This window comes from Oncorhynchus masou, chromosome 3 (assembly GCF_036934945.1).
Source record: "Oncorhynchus masou masou isolate Uvic2021 chromosome 3, UVic_Omas_1.1, whole genome shotgun sequence".
Classification (NCBI taxonomy): Eukaryota; Metazoa; Chordata; class Actinopteri; order Salmoniformes; family Salmonidae; genus Oncorhynchus; species Oncorhynchus masou.
The window spans coordinates 2,828,658-2,852,947 of NC_088214.1; the positions used below are offsets into that span (position 1 = coordinate 2,828,658).

The 24,290-nt window shown below is 42.5% G+C and overlaps 1 protein-coding gene across 1 annotated transcript in view; it reads left to right on the plus strand.

The window, feature by feature from the left end:
* Positions 1-24,290, plus strand: part of LOC135518608 (piezo-type mechanosensitive ion channel component 2-like) — a 328,980-nt gene that overhangs the window by 262,692 nt on the left and 41,998 nt on the right. The window contains 10 exon segments of the mRNA XM_064943769.1: positions 9,048-9,137; positions 10,160-10,323; positions 10,667-10,765; positions 11,891-11,997; positions 12,192-12,290; positions 13,567-13,687; positions 14,926-14,991; positions 15,270-15,436; positions 15,865-16,070; positions 17,845-18,021. Of these exon segments, the coding sequence (XP_064799841.1) occupies positions 9,048-9,137; positions 10,160-10,323; positions 10,667-10,765; positions 11,891-11,997; positions 12,192-12,290; positions 13,567-13,687; positions 14,926-14,991; positions 15,270-15,436; positions 15,865-16,070; positions 17,845-18,021 (1,296 nt within the window).

A 24,290-nucleotide genomic window follows, 5' to 3' on the forward strand; every position in this document is an offset into this window, starting at 1 on the left:
TCCTCATTACACCAGGTTACCCCAGGTTACTCATTACACCAGGTTACACCAGGTTACTCATTACACCAGGTTACTCATAACACCAGGTTACTCATTACACCAGGTTACACCATGTTACTCATTACACCAGGTTACACCAGGTTACTCATTACACCACGTTACTCATTACACCAGGTTACTCATTACACCAGGTTACACCATGTTACTCATTACACCAGGTTACACCAGGTTACTCATTACACCAGGTTACACCAGGTTACTCATTACACCAGGTTACTCATTACACAAGGTTACTCATAACACCAGGTTACTCATGACACGAGGTTACTCATTACACCAGGTTACACCAGGTTACTCATTACACCAGGTTTCCTCATTACACCAGGTTACCCCAGGTTACTCATTACACCAGGTTACACCAGGTTACTCATTACACCAGGTTACTCATTACACCAGGTTACCCCAGGTTACTCATTACACCAGGTTACACCAGGTTACTCATTACACCAGGTTTACACCAGGTTACTCATTACACCAGGTTACTCATTACACCAGGTTACTCAGGTTACACCAGGTTACTCATTACACCAGGTTACTCATTACACCAGGTTACACCAGGTTACTCATTACACCAGGTTACTCATTACACCAGGTTACTCATTACACCAGGTTACTCATTACACCAGGTTACACCAGGTTATTCATTACACCAGGTTACACCAGGTTACTCATTACACTAGGTTACACCAGGTTACTCATTACACCAGGTTACTCATTACACCAGGTTACACCATGTTACTCATTACACCAGGTTACTCATCACACCATGTTACTCATGACACCAGGTTACACATTACACCAGGTTACTCATTACACTAGGTTTACACCAGGTTACTCATTACACCAGGTTACTCTTTACACCAGGTTACACCAGATTACACCAGGTTACACCAGGTTACTCATTACACCAGGTTACACCAGGTTACTCATTACACCAGGTTACTCATTACACAAGGTTACTCATTACACCAGGTTACTCATCACACCAGGTTACTCATTACACCAGGTTACTTATTACACCAGGTTACACCAGGTTACTCATTACACCAGGTTACACCAGGTTACTCATTACAATAGGTTACTCATTACACCAGGTTACACCAGGTAACTCATTACACCACGTTACACCAGGTTACTCATAACACCAGGTTACTCATCACACCAGGTTACTCATTACACCAGGTTACCCCAGGTTACTCATTACACCAGGTTACACCAGGTTACTCATTACACCAGGTTACTCATAACACCAGGTTACTCATTACACCAGGTTACACCATGTTACTCATAACACCAGGTTACACCAGGTAACTCATTACACCACGTTACACCAGGTTACTCATAACACCAGGTTACTCATCACACCAGGTTACTCATTACACCAGGTTACTCATCACACCAGGTTACTCATTACAACAGGTTACACCAGGATACTCATTTCACCAGGTCACTCATTACACCAGGTTACTCATTACACCAGGTTACACCAGGTAACTCATTACACCAGGTTACACCAGGTTACTCATTACACCAGGTTACTCATTACACCAGGTTACTCATTACACCAGGTTACTCATTACACCAGGTTACTCATTACACCAGGTTACTCATTACACCAGGTTACTCATTACACCAGGTTACTCATTACACCAGGTTACTCATTACACCAGGTTACACCAGGTTACTCATTACACCAGGTTACTCATTACACAGGTTACCAGGTTACTCATTACACCAGGTTACACCAGGTTACTCATTACACCAGGTTACTCATTACACCAGGTTACTCATTACACCAGGTTACACCAGGTTACTCATTACACCAGGTTACACCAGGTTACTCATTACACCAGGTTACTCATTACACCAGGTTACTCATTACACCAGGTTACACCATGTTACTCATTACACCAGGTTACACCAGGTTACTCATTACACCAGGTTACTCATTACACCAGGTTACACCAGGTTACTCATTACACCAGGTTACACCAGGTTACTCATTACACCAGGTTACTCATTACACCAGGTTACTCATTACACCAGGTTACACAGGTTACTCATACACCAGGTTACACCAGGTTACTCATTACACCAGGTTACTCATTACACCAGGTTACTCATTACACCAGGTTACACCAGGTTACTCATTACACCAGGTTACACCAGGTTACTCATTACACCAGGTTACACCAGGTTACTCATTACACCAGGTTACACCAGGTTACTCATTACACCAGGTTACTCATTACACCAGGTTACTCATCACACCAGGTTACTCATTACACCAGGTTACTCATTACACCAGGTTACACCAGGTTACTCATTACACCAGGTTATTCATTACACCAGGTTACACCAGGTTACTCATTACACTAGGTTACACCAGGTTACTCATTACACCAGGTTACTCATTACACCAGGTTACACCAGGTTACTCATTACACCAGGTTACTCATTACACCAGGTTACTCATTACACCAGGTTACTCATTACACCAGGTTACTCATTACACAGGTTTACACCAGGTTACTCATTACACCAGGTTACACCAGGTTACTCATTACACCAGGTTACACCAGGTTACTCATTACACCAGGTTACACCAGGTTACTCATTACACCAGGTTACTCATTACACAAGGTTACTCATTACACCAGGTTACTCATCACACCAGGTTACTCATTACGCCAGGTTACTTATTACACCAGGTTACTCATTACACCAGGTTACTCATTACACCAGGTTACTCATTACACCGGGTTACTCATTACACCAGGTTACACCAGGTTACTCATTACACCAGGTTACTCATTACACCAGTTTACACCAGGTTACTCATCACACCAGGTTACACCAGGTTACTCATCACACCAGGTTACGTATTACAACAGGTTACACCAGGTTACTCATTACACCAGGTTACACCAGTTTACTCATTACACCAGGTTACACCAGGTTACTCATTACACCAGGTTACTCATCACACCAGGTTACTCATTACACCAGGTTACTTATTACACCAGGTTACACCAGGTTACTCATTACACCAGGTTACACCAGGTTACTCATTACAATAGGTTACTCATTACACCAGGTTACACCAGGTTACTCATTACACCAGGTTATTAATTACACCAGGTTACACCAGGTTACTCATTACACTAGATTACACCAGGTTACTCATTACACCAGGTTACTCATTACACCAGGTTACACCAGGTTACTCATTACACTAGATTACACCAGGTTACTCATCACACCATGTTACTCATTACACCAGGTTACACATTACACCAGGTTACTCATTACACCAGGTTTACACCAGGTTACTCATTACACCAGGTTACTCATTACACCAGGTTTACACCAGGTTACTCATTACACCAGGTTACTCTTACACCAGGTTACACCAGATTACACCAGGTTACACCAGGTTACTCATTACACCAGGTTACACCAGGTTACTCATTACACCAGGTTACACCAGGTTACTCATTACACCAGGTTACTCATCACACCAGGTTACTCATTACACCAGGTTACACCAGGTTACTCATTACACCAGGTTACTCATTACACCAGGTTACTCATTACACCAGGTTACACCAGGTTACTCATTACACCAGGTTACACCAGGTTACTCATTACACCAGGTTACACCAGGTTACTCATTACACCAGGTTACTCATTACACCAGGTTACACCAGGTAACTCATTACACCAGGTTACACAGGTTACTCATTACACCAGGTTACATCAGGTTACTCATCACACCAGGTTACTCATTACACCAGGTTTCCTCATTACACCAGGTTACACCAGGTTACTCATTACACCAGGTTACTCATTACACCAGGTTTCCTCATTACACCAGGTTACACCAGGTTACTCATTACACCAGGTTACACCATGTTACTCATCACACCAGGTTACTCATACACCAGGTTACACCATGTTACTCATCACACCAGGTTACTCATACACCAGGTTACTCATTACACCAGGTTACTCATTACACCAGGTTACTCATTACATTACACCAGGTTACTCATTACACCAGGTTACACCAGGTTACTCATTACACCAGGTTACACCAGGTTACTCAGGTTACCAGGTTACTCATTACACCAGGTTACTCATTACACCAGGTTACTCATCACACCAGGTTACTCATTACACCAGGTTACTCATTACACCAGGTTACACCAGGTTACTCAGGTTACTCATTACACCAGGTTACTCATTACACCAGGTTAGGTTACTCATTACACCAGGTTACACCATGTTACTCATTGCACCAGGTTACTCATCACACCAGGTTACTCATTACACCAGGTTACTCATTACACCAGGTTACTCATTACAGCAGGTTACACCAGGTTACTCATTACACCAGGTTACTCATTACACCAGGTTACTCATTACACCAGGTTACACCAGGTTACTCATTACACCAGGTTACACCAGGTTACTCATTACACCAGGTTACTCATTACACCAGGTTACACCCGGTTACACCAGGTTACACATTACACCAGGTTACTCATTACACCAGGTTACACCAGGTTACTCATTACACCAGGTTACTCATTACACCAGTTTCATGACACCAGGTTACTCATTACACCAGGTTACTCATTACACCAGGTTACACCAGGTTACTCATTACACCAGGTTACTCAGGTTACACCAGGTTACAGTTACTCAGGTTACACCAGGTTTCCTCATTACACCAGGTTACACCAGGTTACTCATTACACCAGGTTACTCATTACACCAGGTTACACCAGGTTACTCATCACACCAGGTTACTCATTACACCAGGTTACTCATTACACCAGGTTACTCATTACACCAGGTTACTCATTACACCAGGTTACTCATTACACCAGGTTACTCATTACACCAGGTTACACCAGGTTACTCATTACACCAGGTTACTCATTACACCAGGTTACACCAGGTTACTCATTACACCAGGTTACACCAGGTTACTCATTACACCAGGTTACTCGTTACACCAGGTTACTCATTACACCAGGTTACACCAGGTTACTCATTACACCAGGTTACACCAGGTTACTCATTACACCAGGTTACTCATTACACCAGGTTACTCATTACACCAGGTTACTCATTACACCAGGTTACACCAGGTTACTCATTACACCAGGTTACACCAGGTTACTCCAGGTTACTCAGGTTAAACCAGGTTACTCATTACACCAGGTTACTCATCACACCATGTTACACCAGGTTACTCATCATACCAGGTTAAACCAGGTTACTCATTACACCAGGTTACTCATTACACCAGGTTACACCAGGTTACTCATTACACCAGGTTACACCAGGTTACTCATTACACCAGGTTACTCATTACACCAGGTTACTCATTACACCAGGTTACTCATTACACCAGGTTACTCATTACACAGGTTACTCATTACACCAGGTTACTCATTACACCAGGTTACTCATTACACCAGGTTACTCATTACACCAGGTTACCAGGTTACTCATTACACCAGGTTACACCAGGTTACTCATTACACCAGGTTACTCATTACACCAGGTTACACCAGGTTACTCATTACACCAGGTTACACCAGGTTACTCATTACACCAGGTTACTCATTACACCAGGTTACTCATCACACCAGGTTACTCATCACACCAGGTTATTCATTACACCAGGTTACACCAAATTACTCATTACACCAGGTTACTCATTACACCAGGTTACACCAGGTTACACCAGGTTACTCATCACACCAGGTTACACCAGGTTACTACCAGGTTATTCATTACACCAGGTTACACCAGGTTACTCATTACACCAGGTTACACCAGGTTACTCATTACACCAGGTTACTCATTACACCAGGTTACTCATTACACCAGGTTACTCATTACACCAGGTTACTCATTACACCAGGTTACTCATTACACCAGGTTACTCATTACACCAGGTTACTCATTACACAAGGTTACTCATTACACCAGGTTACTCATTACACCAGGTTACTCATTACTCATTACACCAGGTTACTCATTACACCAGGTTACACCAGGTTACTCATTACACCAGGTTACTCATTACACACCAGGTTACTCATTACACCAGGTTACTCATCACACCAGGTTACTCATTACACCAGGTTACTCATTACACCAGGTTACTCATTACACCAGGTTACTCATTACACCAGGTTACTCATTACACCAGGTTACTCATTACACCAGTTTACACCAGGTTACTCATTACACCAGGTTACTCATTACACCAGGTTACTCACACCAGGTTACTCATCACACCAGGTTACACCAGGTTACTCATACACCAGGTTACTCATTACACCAGGTTACACCAGGTTACTCATTACACCATTACACCAGGTTACTCATTACACCAGGTTACACCAGGTTACTCATTACACCAGGTTACTCATCACACCAGGTTACTCATTACACCAGGTTACTCATTACACCAGGTTACACCAGGTTACTCATTCAGGTTACACCAGGTTACTCATTACAATAGGTTACTCATTACACCAGGTTACACCAGGTTACTCATTACACCAGGTTATTAATTACACCAGGTTACACCAGGTTACTCATTACACTAGATTACACCAGGTTACTCATTACACCAGGTTACTCATTACACCAGGTTACTCATTACACCAGGTTACTCATTACACCAGGTTACTCATTACACCAGGTTACTCATTACACCAGGTTACTCATTACACCAGGTTACACCAGGTTACTCATTACACCAGGTTACTCATTACACCAGGTTACACCAGGTTACTCATTACACCAGGTTACTCATTACACCAGGTTACTCATTACACCAGGTTACTCAGGTTACTCAGGTTACACCAGGTTACTCATTACACCAGGTTACACCAGGTTACTCATTACACCAGGTTACTCATTACACCAGGTTACACCATGTTACTCATTACACCAGGTTACTCATTACACCAGGTTACTCATTACACCAGGTTACACCAGGTTACACCAGGTTACTCATTACACCAGGTTACTCATTACACCAGGTTACTCATTACACCAGGTTACTCATTACACCAGGTTACTCATTACACCAGGTTACACCAGGTTACTCATTACACCAGGTTACACCAGGTTACTCATTACACCAGGTTACACCAGGTTACTCATTACACCAGGTTACTCATTACACCAGGTTACTCATTACACCAGGTTACACCAGGTTACTCATTACACCAGGTTACTCATTACACCAGGTTACTCATTACACCAGGTTACACCAGGTTACTCATTACACCAGGTTACACCAGGTTACTCATCACACCAGGTTACTCATTACACCAGGTTACACCAGGTTACTCATACACCAGGTTACTCATTACACCAGGTTACTCATTACACCAGGTTACTCATTACACCAGGTTACACCAGGTTACTCATTACACCAGGTTACTCATTACACCAGGTTACACCCGGTTACACCAGGTTACACATTACACCTTACACCAGGTTACTCATTACACCAGGTTACTCATTACACCAGGTTACTCATTACACCAGGTTACACCAGGTTACTCATTACACCAGGTTACTCATTACACCAGGGTTACACCAGGTTACTCATTACACCAGGTTACTCATTACCATTACCAGGTTACTCATTACACCAGGTTACCAGGTTACTCATTACACCAGGTTACTCATTACACCAGGTTACTCATTACACCAGGTTACTCATTACACCAGGTTACTCATTACACCAGGTTACTCATTCAGGTTACACCAGGTTACTCATTACACCAGGTTACTCATTACACCAGGTTACTCATTACTCAGGTTACACCAGGTTACTCATTACACCAGGTTACACCAGGTTACTCATTACACCAGGTTACTCAGGTTTATCACACCAGGTTACTCATTACACCAGGTTACTCAGGTTACACCAGGTTACACCAGGTTACTCATTACACCAGGTTACTCATCACACCAGGTTACTCATTACACCAGGTTACTCATTACACCAGGTTACACCAGGTTACTCATTACACCAGGTTATTCATTACACCAGGTTACACATTACACCAGGTTACTCATCACACCAGGTCACTCATCACACCAGGTTACACATTACACCAGGTTACTCATTACACCAGTTTACTCATTACACCAGGTTACTCATTACACCAGGTTACTCATCACGCCAGGTCACTCATCACACCAGTTTACTCATTACACCAGGTTTACACCAGGTTACTCATCACGCCAGGTCACTCATCACACCAGGTTACACCAGGTTACTCATTACACCAGGTTACACCAGGTTACTCATTACACCAGGTTACACCAGGTTACTCATTACACCAGGTTACTCATTACATCAGGTTACTCATTACACCAGGTTACTCATCACACCAGGTTACTCATCACGCCAGGTCACTCATCACACCAGGTTACACCAGGTCACTCATCACACCAGGTTACACCAGGTTACTCATCACACCAGTATGGTTCCATCGACCTCCATTACACCAGCAAGCTCTTTGCAACTGTTCTCTCTCCACTGTCGTACTGTGATGATCATGTATCTGTGATATGGCAATGTACCTCTAATATGGTAATGTTTCTCTGGTATGGTAATGTATCTGTGATTTGGTAATGTGTCTGTGATATGGTAATGTACATGTAATATGGTAATGTACATGTAATATGGTAATGTACATGTAATATGGTAATGTACCTGTGATGTCATGCTGTACCTGTGATAATGTAATGTATCTGTGATAATGTAATGTATGTGATATGGTAATGTACCTGTGATATGGTAATGTACCTGTGATATGGTAATATCATTGTGATGTGATGATGTACCTGTGATAATGTAATGTTTCTGTGATAATGTAATGTATCTGTGATATGGTAATGTATCTTTGATGTGATTATCTATGTGTCTGTTTCAGAGGGGCTGAATTGTTCCAGGCTACTATAGTGAAGGCAGTGAGAGCCAGACTGGAGGAAGAGAACAAGTCTATGGAGCAGCTGAAGAGACAGTAAGTCACAACAGCTGTCTGCTTGATATGGACCTTCCCTTTAAACCTTTATCTATTAACCTAACCTTTATCCAGCCTTTACTTATTAACCTTCCCTTTAAATCTTTATCTATTAACCTTCCCTTTAAACCTTTATCTATTTTCCTTCCCTTTAAACCTGTTTCTATTAACCTTCCCTTTAAACCTGCATATATTAACCTTCCCTTTAAACCTTTATCTATTAACCTTCCATTTAAACCTTTATCTACTAACCTTTATCCAGCCTTTACTTATTAACCTTCCCTTTAAACCTTTATCTATTAACCTTCCATTTAAACCTTTATCTATTAACCTTTATCCAGCCTTTACTTATTAACCTTCCCTTTAAACCTTTATCTATTAACCTTCCATTTAAACCTTTATCTATTAACCTTTATCCAGCCTTTACTTATTAACCTTCCCTTTAAACCTTTATCTATTAACCTTCCCTTTAAACCTTTATCTATTAACCTTCCCTTTAAACTTTTATCTATTAACCTTCCCTTTAAACTTTTATCTACTAACCTTCCCTTCAAACCTTTATCTATTAACCTTCCCTTTAAACTTTTATCTACTAACCTTCCCTTTAAACATTTATCTATTAACCTTCCATTTAAACCTTTATCCAGCATTTATCTATTAACCTAACCTTTAAAACTTTATCTATTAACCTTCCCTTTAAAATTTTATCTACTAACCTTCCATTTAAACCTTTATCCAGCATTTATCTATTAACCTAACCTTTAAACCTTTATCTACTAACCTTCCCTTTAAACCGTTATCTATTAACCTTCCCTTTAAATGTTTATCTATTAACCTTCCCTTTAAATCTTTATCTAACCTTTATCTCTAACAGGCCAAATGGTCCAAATAGTACTTGCTTTCTTTCAATATTATTCTAGAAACATGGAAGAAGAGAGAGAAACCTTGTCTGCTTTCTCTTGATAGATCGAACTGAGTGTTGTGATTCATCATCTTTCTGTCTCTGTCTCTCTCCCTCTCAGGATGGACCGTATAAAGCAGCGCCAGGAGAAGTTTAAGAGTGGGAAGAAAAAGATGTTGAGCCTGGCCCAGGAATCTGGGGACAGAGAGAACCCCATCCAGCCACAGGAATCTGGGGACAGAGAGAACCCCATCCAGCCACAGGAGCAGGAGGAAGAGGATGATGGTACTGTATCATGATGAAGGCTCTTAACGTCTCTCTAGGAGTACTGATGTTATAACTAGGTGGAATGTCTAATCAATATAGACTGGGTGTTGGTAAGTTCTCATGGAACGTTTATTCAACCCTGGAATAGATTTTCATATGATCCCGATCATTATGACATCATTACTGCAAACAATGTTGTGGTCACAAAGCTTCATGAAGATATATATATATATATATATATATATTTATTTATTTTTATTTTTTTTTAAATACCGTTTAACTTGCACAAAGTCTGAATGAAGAAATATTTTTTGCAATATAAAGCATAATTGATCTACATGTGAAACCATTTTTATTTTAGGAGCAGAGCGAGAAAGAGAGAAAGAGAAAGTGAAAGAGAAAGAAACAGCCAAGACTAAAAAAAGGCAGTGGTGGCGGCCTTGGGTTGACCACGCCTCCAGTAGGTTGACCCCTCCTTCTTTCTCCGCTCTGATTGACTGTTGTGTCCTTGACCAGAACTCTCAGAGGATTCCCATACTGCACCTGGGCTCCAGACGACCCAAAACAAACGTCAACGTTCCATCCAGACCTCAGTCCTTTTCTGTCTCTATTTAAGGCCCCTCAATTGATTAATTAATTGATTGATGAGTTAATTGTTCGACTGATTGATGAACCCCAAAACATCAGAAATATACAGACGAGATACTGATTTGCTGGAATGAAATAAGACAATACTACAATATGCCTCAATTAATGGCAATGGGGGCCATAAATAGACTATTTTCCATGAGAGAAAATAAAATAACTGATGCCTGTGATGTTTGTGGTTGTGGTCCTGGTGAGGCCACAGTAGGGAATCTCTCGTTGTGAAAGATTCTATTAGACAGAGCTAAGTGCCTTCTCCCTCTTCATTCTTTCTTTCTAGGAAGAGTAAAAGGGTGAATGATTATGTCTCTGTTATAATCACGATCACCAATATATGTACCGCATGAGGGGAAACTGAGCAATACTGATCAGAACGATCCACATTTAATACATTTTGAAAGTTTTAATAAGGAAATCAAGTTTCAAATGGAAATTGAAAAGCTGTAGAAAACTATACCCACGTTTCTCTGAGGTGTGTCTCAGTTGTTCTCTGTGGTGCCCTGTTTCTGTGTTGACTTGATTTCTTAGTATCACCCCTGTCATATCGTTGCATTCATTATATGATTTACCCAGTTCACCCCTCATCCTAACCCCATTCATATATTACCCAGCATCCTCCTCTCTTCCTGTTCCCCCCATTATGGCTCTTCTGTTCAAGGACATAAGTCAGTTTCAACTATTACAATTCTTTTGAAGGTCTGCCCAAATCACCTCAATCTATGCCATGTCTTAGTAAACAAACTAATATGCTAATATTGTGTGTCTAACATTGTGTTTGCTTTCCTACTCTTATCAACTTCATCCCACAAGTGTTTTGAATCAAACCAACCTCTGCTGCCTCACACTACCCTAGTTTACAGACTCTCAACACCCCAAAGCATCTTGTCAAGCCCTTTTTCCTCCAGTTAATATTAACAGCACCTTGCTCTCTACTCATCAGTGGTGAGAAGTGGAGATTATTACTTGTTTGAAACTGACAGTGAAGAAGAGGAGGAAGAGGAGGAGAAAAGAGAGGATCAAGAGCTGCCCAAGAAGTCAGCGTTTCAGGTGAGCTCCAGACCAGACCAGTGTCAACGTTTCCTCAGTATACCCGGTATTACTGTAGTGTGTCTTTCAATTGTCAATATTGTCTAGTTTAGTATCAGATTATCTATTGCCACTACTAGTGTATGAAAAGATATGCACTTTCATATTTGTGTTTTCTACTAACTCTCCCACCACCCTTTATCCCTCCTCTTCAGCGAGCTATTGGGAAGTTTGCCTCAGCCCTTATAGCTCTGCCCAGATCTATCATTAAACTGCCCAAAACCATCCTTCAGTATGTAATCAGGGCAGCCAAGGTACCAAATAACAGATTCAGAATCTCCTCTTACCACAGCCTGTGTCGACTGTAACCTGTATCCTCAGCCTGTATCTCCTCTTACCACAGCCTGTGTAGACTGTATCCTGTGTCCTCAGCCTGTATCTCCTCTTACCTCAGCCTGTGTAGACTGTATCCTGTGTCCTCAGCCTGTATCTCCTCTTACCACAGCCTGTGTCGACTGTATCCTGTGTCCTCAGCCTGTTTTGTGTAGATTTGCTGTTTTAATGAAGGCCAAGGCATTTATAACCAACTGTCTTTCCATCCCATATCCGATCCAATACCATATCCATTTAGAAACAAAAAATATCCTAAACGTTCCAGACAGGATGGGGATGGAACTACAGTGGTCCTTCGTCATGGGTTTTAAGTGATAGATTGTTTTGAAGCTGTTTGCATGAACTCGGCAGAGCCTTTTACCAACAGATTTCAGAAAATGCATTGGTGTTGTTATCACACATTTGCGATTTTGGTGTGGTTTGCTCCATTGTACTATAGTCTGTACAAGGTTAAATAGATTTACAAGTAAGCCTTCGATATTGTCGCCAAGTCACAATGAAGCCATTGTTACAAATTACAATATAAGAGTGTAAAATGCCATAAATCGCAGGTGGCCTCTACCTTTTGTACTGATGAAGCAAAAACACTCTAAAATTGTCATATTGTCTTTGTGACTCTGATTGTTTTGATTTGTCTGTGGTTTAAAGGGTTAACTAATGGTCACCTGGCTTGCTATTGCTCTTGTTTTATTTGCCTCTGAGTGTGCCCGCCTTGACCGTAGCACTCCTTTGATTGGACTGAAGCCTTGAGATTTGTTTGATTGGACTGAAGCCTTGAGATCTGTTTAATTGGACTGAAGCCTTTAGATTTCGGTGATTGGACTGAAGCCTTGAGATCTGTTTGTTTGGACTGAATCCTTGAGATCTGTTTGATTGGACTGAATCCTTGAGAGCTGTTTGATTGGACAGAACCCTTGAGATCTGTGTGCGTAACTATTTTTTTACTGTACAAATTGTCGTCAATATATGAATCAACACGACAAAATACATTTATCAATACATGAATCAACACACGAATCAATACATGAATCATTACATGAATCAACGCGAATCAATGCATGAATCATTACATGTATCAACACATGACTCAATACATAATTTAGCGAAAGTCAGAGTTAAGAGCGCACAGATCTCAAATCAGGATTCGTTCCTTTATGTCCAAACTAACATTGTGCTACCTGTACTGTACGCTCCCAGTTTTTCTACCATGCCTGGATAACAGACTCCAAGACAGCCATGAAGGAACGAGGCAAAGAGAAGCGTAAGTTCTGGAAGAGGTACACCAAGAGAGACAAACACAAGAAGGACAAGAAGGAAGGTAAGTTAAGAGATATTAGTATTATAACAGAATCACCGATATACATAAATTAATCAGCATACATCCTGGGGCGGCAGGGTAGCCTAGTGGTTTGAGCGTTGGACTAGTAACCGGAAGGTTGCAAGTTCAAATCCCTGAGCTGACAAGGTACAAATCTGTTGTTCTGCCCCTAAACAGGCAGTTAACCCACTGTTCCTAGGCCATCATTGAAAATAAGAATTTGTTCTTAACTGACTTGACTATTAAAATAAAGGTAAAATAAATCCAAATAGCCCAGTTTCAGAAGAAGATCACGAGAATAGATCAACACATCATTCTGTTCTTACAACCTCTGAGGGCTCATGCTACTTCCTTAGTTCTCACAGAAGATCTGTCTTTAATCTGTGATGATTCAAAAGCATCATTATTTTACAAGATCCCCTTACGCTTGATTCACCACCTCTTAATTCATGTAGATAATTTAAGGCTTGGTTGTGAAAGCGAAAAGCAGCGGTGAGAAAGGACATCCCTGACGACTACCCCAAGAGTTCTCACACTCACTCATTATAAACCAAATCTACTATAAATTAATTATAAACCAAGTCTACTGGAAGTATTGTTTTGTTATGTTATTCTTTGAAAGTTATTATTTTGTTGTGTTATTCTCTGTAATGTGGCCAGCAGCATTTCACCCAGCATTCCACTGCCGGCTTGTTTCTGAAGCTAAGCAGGGTTGGTCCTGGTTGGTTCCTGGATGGGAGACCAGATGATGTTAGAAGTAGTGTTGGAGACCCAGTAGGAGGCACCCTTTCTTCTGGTCTAAAAAAATTGCCGCAGAGCAGTGATTGGGGACATTGCCCTGTGCAGGGTGCTGTCTTTTGGATGGGATGTTAAATGGGTGTCCTGACTCTCTATGGTTGCTAAAGATCCCATGGTACTTATCGTAAGAGTCGGGATGTTAACCCCGGTGTCCTAGCTAAATTCCCAATCTGGCCTTCAAACCGTCATGGTCACCTAATCATCTCCAGTTTACAATTGGCTCGTTCATCCCCCCTCCTCTCCCCTGTAACTATTCCTCAGGTTGTTGCTGTAAATGAGAATGTGTTCTCAGTCAACTTACCTGGGGAAAAATACAATAAAAAAATGTATTGTTGTGTTATTCTCTCTAACTTATTGTTTTTTTTTTGCATTATTTACTGTAAATTATTGTTTTGTGTTATTCTCTCTAAGTTATTGTTTTGTTGTGTTATTCTGTGCAGGTCATGTGACTATAGAGATGGAGGAAGATCAGGAGGGAACACAGGAGAAGAAGTCTGACGGACCAGGTGGGTGTCACAGACCCTTTCAAATACTGTAGTATATGTATATACACAACCACTAACACGGAGAGACAACCACCAGTCATGATATTGATTCCATATAAAGTATATATATCATAGGTTCTTACTATAGTTTACTCCGAATCAATGATCGTAATGACAATGATCTGGATCATGGCTGTTTTAGCTAGTTTAGTTGAGTGCCCTGATGCCACTTTGGATAAGATTGTCTGCAAAAAAATGTTTTTAAATATTTGTGACTTCTCTTTCCTACGTACCACCAGACAACGTCTTGAAGCGAGTGTTCAACATCATCAAGTTCACCTGGGTGTTGTTCCAGACAACGGTGGAGAGCTTCACCAAGTGGATGAACAACGTGTGTAGAGAACACATAGACATCTCCACCGTGCTGCGCATTGAGAGATGCATGCTCACTAGAGAGGTCAAAAAGGTACTGCTGCTGCCACTCTATATATACATATTTATGTCACTCTATTTTACCTTTATTTAAGTAGGCAAGCCAGTTAAGAACACATTCTTATTTTCAATAACGGCCCTAGGAACAGTGGGTTAACTGCCTTGTTCAGGGGCAGAACAACAGATCTTTACCTTGTCAGCTCAGGGATTCAATCTTGCAACCTTTCGGTTACTAGTCCAACGCTCTAACCACTAGGCTACCTGCCACCCCTACACTCTAACCACTAGGCTACCTGCCGCCCCTACACTCTAACCACTAGGCTACCTGCCGCCCCTTTGAGTATCTTGTCTTACATAAGCACTCTTTAAATAGTGAGATTAAAGTTTTTGACTTTGATATATAGCAAACTAGAAAACAAAACCAAGATTAAATGACTATCCTGATCTAACCTCCCCCTGCAGGGCAACGTCCCGTCCAGAGAGAGTATCCATGTGTTCTACCAGAAGCAGATGCGTATGAGCATGTCTCGGGGGTCCAGCCTGGACCGGCTCAGTGAGGAGGGCAGTGCGTCGGGGGGGTCTCACAGGGTCCACAGGAGGAGAGGTGACTATCGCATGGAGAGCCAGGACAGCATGGCATCGTTGGCATCACGAGACAGCATATCCAGGTAAGTGTTTCGTACGTGTAATAATTTGAATCAAATGTACATTTTACATGTTAGTCATTTAGCAAATAATAATATGATCTTATCCTGAACAATTTACAGTTGGTGCATTCATCTCAAGATGACTAGGTGGGACAACCACATATCACAGGGATAGAAAGTACATTTTACCTCCATATCTTAGCTATTAGTAGAGTCATAGCTAGGGGGAGGGGGTCAAGTCCTGGTTAAGTGCTGTGGGGGGCAGTAGAGTCATAGCTATAGGGGGGGGGGGGTCAAGTCCTGGTTAAGTGCTGTGGGGGTCAGTAGAGTCAGGGCTTGGGGGTGGGGGTCAAGTCCTGGTTAAGTGCTGTGGGCATCAGTAGAGTCAAAGCTTGGGAGGGGGGCGGTCAAGTCCTGGTTAAGTGCTGTGGGGGTCAGTAGAGTCATAGCTGGGGGGGGTGTCAAGTCCTGGTTAAGTGCTGTGGGGGTCAGTAGAGTCATAGCTGGGGGGTGTCAAGTCCTGGTTAAGTGGTGTGGGGGTCAGTAGAGTCATAGCTGGGGGTGTCAAGTCCTGGTTAAGTGCTGTGGGAGTCAGTAGAGTCAGAGCTTGGGGGGGGGGTTAAAGTCCTGGTTTAGTGCTGTGGGGTCAGTAGAGTCAGAGCTTGGGGGGGTTAAGTCCTGGTTTAGTGCTGTGGGGGTCAGTAGAGTCAGAGCTTGGGGGGGGTTAAGTCCTGGTTTAGTGCTGTGGGGGTCAGTAGAGTCAGAGCTTGGGGGGGGGGTTAAGTCCTGGTTTAGTGCTGTGGGGGTCAGTAGAGTCAGAGCTTGGGGGGGGGTTAAAGTCCTGGTTTAGTGCGGTGGGGGATGAGGTGAGAAGGGGGATTATTTAACATACAGTTTGAAGAGGTAGGGTTTCAGATGTTTTTGGAAGATGGGCAGAGACACTGCTGACCTCCCCTTGGGGTTCCAAGACAGAGAAGAGCCTGGACTGGGCTGAGCGGGAGCTGACCTCCCGTTGGGGTTCCAAGACAGAGAAGAGCTTGGACTGGGCTGAGCGGGAGCTGACCTTCCCTTGGGGTTCCAAGACAGAGAAGAGCTTGGACTGGGCTGAGCGGGAGCTGACCTCCCCTTGGGGTTCCAAGACAGAGAAGAGCTTGGACTGGGCTGAGCGGGAGCTGACCTCCCTTGGGGTTCCAAGACAGAGAAGAGCTTGGACTGGGCTGAGCGGGAGCTGACCTCCCCTTGGGGTTCCAAGACAGAGAAGAGCTTGGACTGGGCTGAGCGGGAGCTGACCTCCCCTTGGGGTTCCAAGACAGAGAAGAGCTTGGACTGGGCTGAGCGGGAGCTGACCTCCCGTTGGGGTGGGAGGGCCAAAAGACATAAGGCGGCAGAACGGAGTGCTCGGGTTGGGGTGTCGGTTTTGAGCATAAAATCAAAGTTTATTGGTCAGATGCACACAGTACAGAGAAATGCTTACTTGCTGACTCTCCTCAACAATGCAGTACAATAAAAATATCAATCAAGAATCAAACGGCAAATACAAAAGGTTACAAATAACAAGTAGTAAATAAAAAGCAGAAGAAAAGAGAGTGGAGAGTGCTGGAGATATCCTATTATTTCATTCTATATCTAATTCTAGGGCTTGATCAGTATCTTCAGCATGAGCGATGAGAAATCACATCACCACTACCATTTGGAAACTTCCACATCTTTAGCTGTGTCATGTGGAAGCCATGTTGTAACCATTGTGTCATTCCACTCATTTATTTCTCATCTCTCCATCCCTTTATCGCATCAGTGCCTACACTGAGGCCACCATGCTGTTCTCCCGCCAAGACACGCTGGACGAGCTGGACGGAATGCCGTCAGACGTTCCCATTCCCAAAACCAGTGAACGTGCCCGGCCAAAACTCCGTAAGATTTACGGCCTGGACGCCTCCAAATCAACTGACAGCAGCAGCAGCCAAGTGTCCAGGTGCCTGGTCCAAGCTGAAATCTTCCTCTTTCTCCTTTACCTCCTCTTCCATCCTCTTTGTCACTCTCTTCTTCCACCTCCTCATCCCCTCCACTCCTTTCTCATACTCCTCTTCCTCTTCCTTCTGTCATGACGTTAGTATTATTCATGTGACAAATGCCATTCATCGAATAATTAACTATGTTTATAATTACGTGATCAAATTAATCAGGTAACCATGAACTCAGTATTCTGGAGCACCATGGGAAAAGTTTGTTTAACCTCTCTAGGGTACGTGGGATGCTAGCGTCCCATCTGGCCAACATCCAGTGAGGTTGCAGAGCGCCAAATTCAATTACAGAAATGCTCACTATAAAAATTCAGAAAACAAAACATATTTTACATAGGTTTAAAGATTAACGTCTTGTTAAACCATTCCACAATGTCATATTTATAAATTGCTTTTCAGCGAAAGCATACCTAGCCCAGAACATAGCCCAGTTGACAAATTATTACAAACAGTAACCAGCAAAGCAGAAGCGTTACAAAACTCAGAAATAGAGATAAAATTAATCCCTTACCTTTGATGATCTTGATATGGTGGCAATCATTTACTCAATAAATGTTCCTTTTGTTCGATGAAGTCTCTTTATATCCAAAAACCTCGTTAGCACGTTTTCTTCAGTAATTCACAGGCTCAAACGCAGTCAAAACAATCAGACAAAAAAATCCAAATTGTATCCGTAAAGTTCATAGAAATATGTCAAACGATGTTTATATTCAATCCTCAGGTTGTTTTTTAGCCTAAATGATCTATAATATTTAAACCGGACAATAACGTCGTCAATATAAAAGGTAAACAAGAAATGCACTTGCACATGAAAAAGCTCTGCGACACGGTAGGGTCCACTCTTTCAGACTGGCTCTCATCATTTATAAGAATAAAAGCCTGAAACGATTTCTATAGACTGTTGACATCTAGTGGAAGGCATAGGAACTGCAAATGGAGTCCAAAGTCAATGGATACTGTAATGGCATTGAATAGAAAACTACAAAGCCAACAAAAAAAACTACTCCCTGAATGGATTTTCCTCAGGTTTTCGCCTGCTAAATCAGTTCTGTTATACTCACAGACACTATTTTAACAGTGTTGGAAACGTAAGCGTGTTTTCTATCCAAATCGACCAGTTATATGCATATCATATCTTCTGGGCCCGAGTAGCAGGCCGTTTAATTTGGGCATGCTTTTCATCCAAAATTCCGAATGCTGCCCCCTACCCTGAGTTACCGTTTCCCAAATGAATTTAAAGAATATCAGAATATCGATTTCCTAGCAGTCACTAATTAATTAATTTCCTAATCAGTCTCATTCTGAACGTCGCATAATTCGTAAATCTGCACAAATCCTTATCCTTATCACACCAATTGAGTTGATTATTTATTTACTAAGTGATGATATAAGATAAACAAACACACAGTCTGGCTATTGATTAGAACAACATTAGTACAACAAACCGGTCCCTAGTGGACCAACATGATATGACACGTGTTACACAAGACAGGGATTTAGAAAGAGAGAGGGAGAGAGAGAGAGAGAGAGAGAGAGAGTGCACGAGAGAAAAGCACACTTGGATACATTTGTAAACTATGTTTAGTTTTAGCCCTAACACCTTGCCCCGAACTGCCGCTCTTATGGGTCAGAATCATAGTGAACGTATTTACTTGTTGAAAGTCTCTGTTGGGTATCTCTTTTTCTTCGTGGACCTGCCGCTTTTATGGGTCAGAATCATAGTGAACGTATTTACTTGTTGAAAGTCTCTGTTGAGTATCTCTTTTTCTTCGTGGGCCTGCCGCTTTTATGGGTCAGAATCATAGTGAACGTATTTACTTGTTGAAAGTCTCTGTTGGGTATCTCTTTTTCTTCATGGACCTGCCGCTTTTATGGGTCAGAATCATAGTGAACATATTTACTTGTTGAAAGTCTCTGTTGGGTATCTCTTTTTCTTCGTGGACCGAGTTCCGCTTAGGAGGTTTAGCCGACGACCTTCTACTCCGATGGCGGCTTCTCCTCCGTTACCAGGTGTCTCTGATTGATGACGTCACACTTTCCTTTCTCTTGGTTGTCTTGAACTCGTTCTGAGAGTAATTTTCTCAGGAAGCTTAACAGCCGTGTTGACGCTCCCAGCTTGGTTATCAGGGCTGTGTAGACAACCAATGATTTGAAGAGAATAGCTGTCTGGTTCTCCTGGAATTCACCTTCTTAGATACAGTCAATCAATCAATCAATCAGATCTATTTATAAAGCCCTTCTTACATCAGCTGATGTCACAAAGTGCTGTAAAGAAACCCAGCCTAAAACCCCAAACAGCAAGCAATGCAGATGTAGAAGCACAGTGGCTAGGAAAAACTCCCTAGAAAGGCCAGAACCTAGGAAGAAACCTAGAGAGGAACCAGGATCTGAGGGGTGGCCAGTCCTCTTCTGGCTGTACCGGTTGGAGATTATAACAGAACATGGTCAAGATGTTAAAATGTTCATAGATGACCAGCAGCGTGAAATAATAATAATCATAGTGGTTGTAGAGGGTGCGAAAGGTCAGCACCTCAGGAGTGAATGACAGTTGGCTTTTCATACTCGATCATTCAGAGTTAGAGACAGCAGGTGCGGTAGAGAGAGAGAGTCAAAAACAGCAGGTCCGGGACAAGGTAGCACGTCCGGTGAACAGGTCAGGGTTCCATAGCCGCAGGCGGCAGAACAGTTGAAACAGGAGCAGCAACACGACCAGGTGGACTTGGGACAGCAAGGTGTCAATACGCCAGTGGTCCTAGGCCTCAGGTCCTCCGAGAGAGAAAGAGAGGGCGAAAAAGATGGAGAGAGAGTTTGAGGGAGCATACTTAAATTCACGCAGGACACCGGATTAGATGGGAGAAATACTCCAGATATAAGACTGACCCTAGCCCCCCGACACATAAACTATTGCAGCATAAATGCTGGAGGCTGAGATGGGAGGGGTCTGAAGACACTGGGACCCCGTTCGACGATACCCCCGGACAGGGCCAACCGGGCAGGATGTAACCCCACCCACTTTGCCAAAGCACAGCTCCCACAGCACTAGAGGGATATCTTCAACCACCAACTTACCATCCTAAGACAAGGCCGAGTATAGCCCACAAAGATCTCCACCACGGCACAACCCAAGGGGGGGGCGCCAACCCAGACAGGAAGACCACGTCAGTGATTCAACCCACTCAAGTGACGCACCCCTTCTAGGGACGGCATGGAGGAGCACCAGTGAGCCAGTGACTCAGCCCCTGTAAAGGGGTTAGAGGCAGAGAATCCCAGTGGAGAGAGGGGAACCAGCCAGGCAGAGACAGCAAGGGCGGTTCGTCGCTCCAGTGCCTTTCCGTTCACCTTCACACCACTGGGCCAGACTACACTCAATCATAGGACCTACTGAAGAGATGAGTCTTCAATAAAGACTTAAAGGTTGAGACCGAGTCTGCGTCTTTCACATGGATAGGCAGACCATTTCCTAAAAATTGAGCTCTATAGGAGAAAGACCTGCCTCCAGCTGTTTGCTTAGTTTATTTAGTTATCCGGGTCGTCGGAAAGTAGAACATTGCAGTCGTCTAATCGAGAAGTGACAAAAGCGTGGATACATTTTTCTGCATCAATTTTGGACAGAAAATTTCAGATTTTTGCAATATTATGTAGATGGAAAAAAGTTGTCCTTGAAACAGTCTTGATATGTTAGTCAAAAGAGAGATCAGGGTCCATGTTCATAGATTTGATGAGAGCACCCCTCCAGCTAGGTTGGAGTCCGTCACTCCTCAACATGCCAGGCTTGGTCCTGTTTGTGTGTGAGTTATCTACAAATTCTAAATTTTGGGAGGGGCAGAAAACTGTTTCCAACCAGCGATTTAGTTGTGAGACTCTGCTGTAGAGCTCATCACTCCCCCTAACTGGGAGGGGGCCAGAGACAATTACTCGATGCCGACACATCTTTCTAGCTGATTTACACGCTGAAGCTATGTTGCACTTGGTGACCTCTGACTGTTTCATCCTAATATTGTTGGTGCCGCCGTGGATAACAATATCTCTATACTCTCTACACTCGCCAGTTTTATCCTTAGCCAGCATCATCTTCAGATTAGCCTTAACGTCGGTAGCCCTGCCCCCTGGTAAACAGTGTATGATCGCTGGATGATTTGTTTTAAGTCTAATACTGCGGGTAATGGAGTCGCCAATGATTTGGGTTTTCAATCTGTCAGAGCTAATGGTGGGAGGCTTCGGCGTCTCAGACCCCGTAACGGGTGGCGGAGAGACCAGAGAAGAAGGTGGCAGGGTAGTCTAGTGGTTAGAGCGTTGGACTAGTAACCGAAAGGTTGCAAGTTCGAATCCCCGAGCTGACAAGGTACAAATCTGTCCTTCTGCCCCTGAACAGGCAGTTAACCAACTGTTCCTAGGCCGTCATTGAAAATAAGAATTTGTTCTTAACTGACTTGCCTAGTAAAATAAAGGTAAAATAAAAATAAAACTCGGCCTCTGACTCCGCCTCGCTGCTTAATGGGGAAAACCGGTTGAAAGTTTCTGTCGGCTGAATGAGCGACACCGGTTGAGCATTCCTACAGCATTTCCCTCCAGAAACCATGAGAAGATTGTCTGGCTGCGGGGACTGTGCGAGGGGATTTATAAAACTATCTGTACTTACTGGTGGCACAGACACTGTTTCATCCTTTCCTACACTTAAATTACCCTTGCCTAACGATTGCATCTGAAGCTGGGCTTGCAGCACGGCTATCATGGCATTCTCTCTGGGTTCCCTGGAGCATAGCTTGTTACAAGGCAAGATATTAGGATTTGACTCTGATCTAGTTTAGACAACTAAATTCACAGTTCGTCTTTACAAAAACATTCTATTCAATCTGGATATTTTCTACACATGTTACGTTCGTTGTTGGAATGAGACCACGGTGCAGTGTGGTAAGCGTACAGCTTTCTTCATTTTTGATGAACATCCCCAATCCCACAAACTGGAAAACAGGCTGCCTAAGTTTGATCCTAAGTTTTTTCTGATGTCATATATTGTCCCAATGTCCATTTATTTGATGTTCTGTAGTTTTGGGCTGTGAACTCTTCCTAAGGCACACAGACATTCCAGTCTCGCATATTAGAGAACAGAATGGAGTTGGGCTGCTGCCTTCTAAGTTACGATGGGCGTGAGGTCATAAACTCCCCTCCCCCATCAACCCCTATACCTCTACCCTCTGCAGGAGAGAGATATCTGTATAACTGTGATCCACGGTAGCCTGATCCTCACAGGCCAGCCATAACACCTCCCTCCCACACCCATTGTCTGTCAATGAGTTGCTTGTTAGGGGTTACTGAAACATACTGTTATTCTTAGAGTCCATTTTTTTCCCTTGACATGGTCAAATAACTCAAGCATAGATTAGTAACTATTTTTCTAATTTGGCACACAGAAACTAGAGGCCATGAGTAACTTGGTCTAAAAGCATAACACCGATTGACCTGTAGGTGGCGCAGTTATAAACAGACTCTTCACTTAAACCTTCATATCTGCCACCCCATTTTACCTACAGACTTGAAATGTTGTATATAGGTGTCTTTCCACATGCTGAACAAATGTGCCTCAAGGACCCATAAATCCATCAGGATTGATTTTCCTCCATCTAGGAAATTTTGGAATACTTTTGAAAAACATCTTCTCATGAAACATGACCAAATTTGAGAAAAGCTAAGGGATTGGTTCAGAGAGGTCTAACATATTGGATAAATCAGGAAATCAGATTTTACCTGTCCCATTTAATTCCTTTCTAAATCTACTTCATAATGGCCTATCAACTTGAAATTGTTTAGAGTCATTACCATGATGAACCATGTTAAGTTTGGCATTGGTGTCTTAAAACATAATGAAACTATTAACGATTCACTTTTATTAATGTTCACATTTGCTAACTCTTAAAATAATCATAATAAATCTTCTTCTCCTGGACTAAAAGTCACATTCACTCCAAATTGTGTCTTTAAGACTCATCACCATAGTCCCTAAAGAGTTTGAGAAAATAACATTGATTCATTCAAAGATGGCCACACTATTCCAGTAGATGCATATTAGCACATATGCTAATATGCTAAAATATGCAAAAAATATTTTTTTCTTCTCATGAACCATAGGACCAAATGACACCAAATTCGGAATGTAGGACCATGTCTTAACCGAGTCTTAATTTAAAATCTGATTTTACGTGTCCATTTAAACCACTGTGGA